The sequence below is a fragment of the Protomyctophum bolini genome (assembly GCF_963924005.1).
Source record: "Protomyctophum bolini genome assembly, chromosome: 10".
Lineage (NCBI taxonomy): Eukaryota > Metazoa > Chordata > Actinopteri > Myctophiformes > Myctophidae > Protomyctophum > Protomyctophum bolini.
The window spans coordinates 2,458,971-2,461,094 of record NC_137871.1 but is presented as its reverse complement, the minus strand read 5'-3'; the positions used below and the strand labels follow the sequence as shown (position 1 = coordinate 2,461,094).

The window sequence follows — 2,124 nt, the reverse complement described above, 5'->3', positions numbered from 1 at the left end:
TTGGACATGCCTGTCATTGACAGGCAAAGTTAAACATTAAATTAATTGTTTAATTGGGATATTATGAAATATCACACATACTATCTCTGTTGGGTGGAAACCTCATATGGAACTTTACTTTTCAGAATTCAAATAAAAAAATAGCAAAAGTAGCAGATCTACAAGCTCAAAACACTTGATCTACTTATTTTGATTAATTTACGAAACAACAAAAAGGTTGAAATATGGATATGAGTACTTTCTGCCCTACAGCAACAATATCAGATGAAAATGCGTACTTAATTCAGTCTGACCACCAAGATACATCACTGCCTTCATCAAACAACATCTATCTTGCACTTTTTAACTGCCATGAAGTCCTGCGTCTTTGACAAAATCCTTTGCCGGATAACTTTTGCAACAGACCTCCGGATTTCCCTGGTTCTCATTCCGTAGACGATCGGATGCAGCAACGGCGGCAGAAATATGAACTGTACCGTTTGGAGAAAAGTGACATACCTGGGCATCCTGCCGTACCTGTTATAAACCACAGAGAATAGAACACACAGAGAGAAATTGACAAAGACGATCAGATGCGGGGCGCACGTGCCAAAGGCTTTCCCCCGCGACTCAGTCGAGGCTCTCAGACCCACACGTAATATCTGAAAATACGACACAATGACCAGGCAGAAAGGGAACACGATGAGCGCGGCGATGATGAAGACGCCGTACAGGTCGGCTAGCGCGCTGCGGGCGCACGCCAGCTGAACCACCGACAGGTTGTTGCAGAACACCTTGTCGATAGAGAAGCGGCAGAGGGGCAGCCGCGAGGTCACGTACACCTGGACGGCTATGAGGGTGATCGGGACAGCATTCACCAGGGCCAACAGCAGTCTGACCTTACCGGGAGTCATGATGCTGTGGTACTGCAGCGGCTTGCAGATGGACACGTAGCGGTCGTAGCCCATGGCCGCCAGGATGGCGTACGTGCACACGGCGTAGACGTTGACGAACAGCACCTGTAGCAGACAGCCTCCATAAGAGATGCTCCGTGCGTCCGAGAGGAGATTGCTCATGATCCCCGGACACACGGCCGTGCATCCGATCGCGCCGTTCAGCGCCAGGTTCAGCAAGAACACGTACATGGGTTTGTGTAAGCTGGAGTCCACGTAGATCACAGCTATGAGAGCGAGGTTCACCACCATGGTGACAACGTACGTGACAAAGGCCAGAAAGAAGTAGACGTGGTTTGCTGGGCCGCGCGGCTCAAAGGCGTCGAGGAGCACGGCAGTGTTTATGAAGCTTTGATTCATGTTTAAAGATGGTTAGGTTATCAGATAACTGGGGGGAAAAAGATCAATTTGCAATTTTAGGCATTCAGCAGATGCTATAGCATCAGCACTGTAACAGGCCGATTATACAAATCAGTCTGTCGTGTCCAAAACTGTGTAGCTTCATGCCACAATTCGAGCTTGTGGATCTGCTACTTTTGTTGTTTTTGTGTGATGCTGCAATATGAAGTAGAGCATTCATTTATGAAATAAAACAGAATATTTAATTAACTGGAACACATATATACAGTAGCAACACACGTTATATACAGATATATATAGAGAGATGTAGGGTTAAGAGGTTTCTGCCCGGCAGCAACTATAAATGCATTCTAAATCAAAAGGGGATTTCTGAAAAATGATGTTGCTATATAAATAGGCTATAGCTAAAAATCTAAAATGACACAGATGCTTTCCCAGTCTTAAAGGGTTTAATAGTTCAAAACTGAGTAAGCATGAACCCCTACAGTCAACAAACAACTGGGTACACTCACATAATTAGAGTGCAGACAGAGCAAAGTGGTGCCTCAAAGACACTATAACAGTTAAACAATGTACCTGCAGCACTACAGTAGCATCTGTATGAACCAACATGCTGTCTAAATAACATTAGTATTTCTGTGGTGTCAAGCAAAGCAACAACAGAAATCTTCTTCAGACAGTGAGTCGTACAACAAACAGATGGAGTCTGGTTGACTCAGTCACACTGATGAAGTCAATGTGTTCTTATACACTACAGCTCACATCCGAAAAAGAAAGTGCAGTTGGATTGGCCCCACCCTCAGAAAACCTGCGACAAACATCACCAGACAAG

At 45.0% G+C, this 2,124-nt stretch overlaps 1 protein-coding gene across 1 annotated transcript; it reads right to left on the bottom strand.

The window, feature by feature from the left end:
- Nucleotides 1-317: 317 nt before the first annotated feature.
- Nucleotides 318-1,292, bottom strand: LOC308322922 (olfactory receptor 52E4-like; the record flags this gene model as incomplete). The annotated part of the gene is made up of 1 exon (XM_080774411.1): nucleotides 318-1,292. The coding sequence occupies one exon, from the start codon at nucleotides 1,290-1,292 to the stop codon at nucleotides 318-320; it is 975 nt and encodes a 324-aa protein (XP_080630537.1).
- Nucleotides 1,293-2,124: the final 832 nt, after the last annotated feature.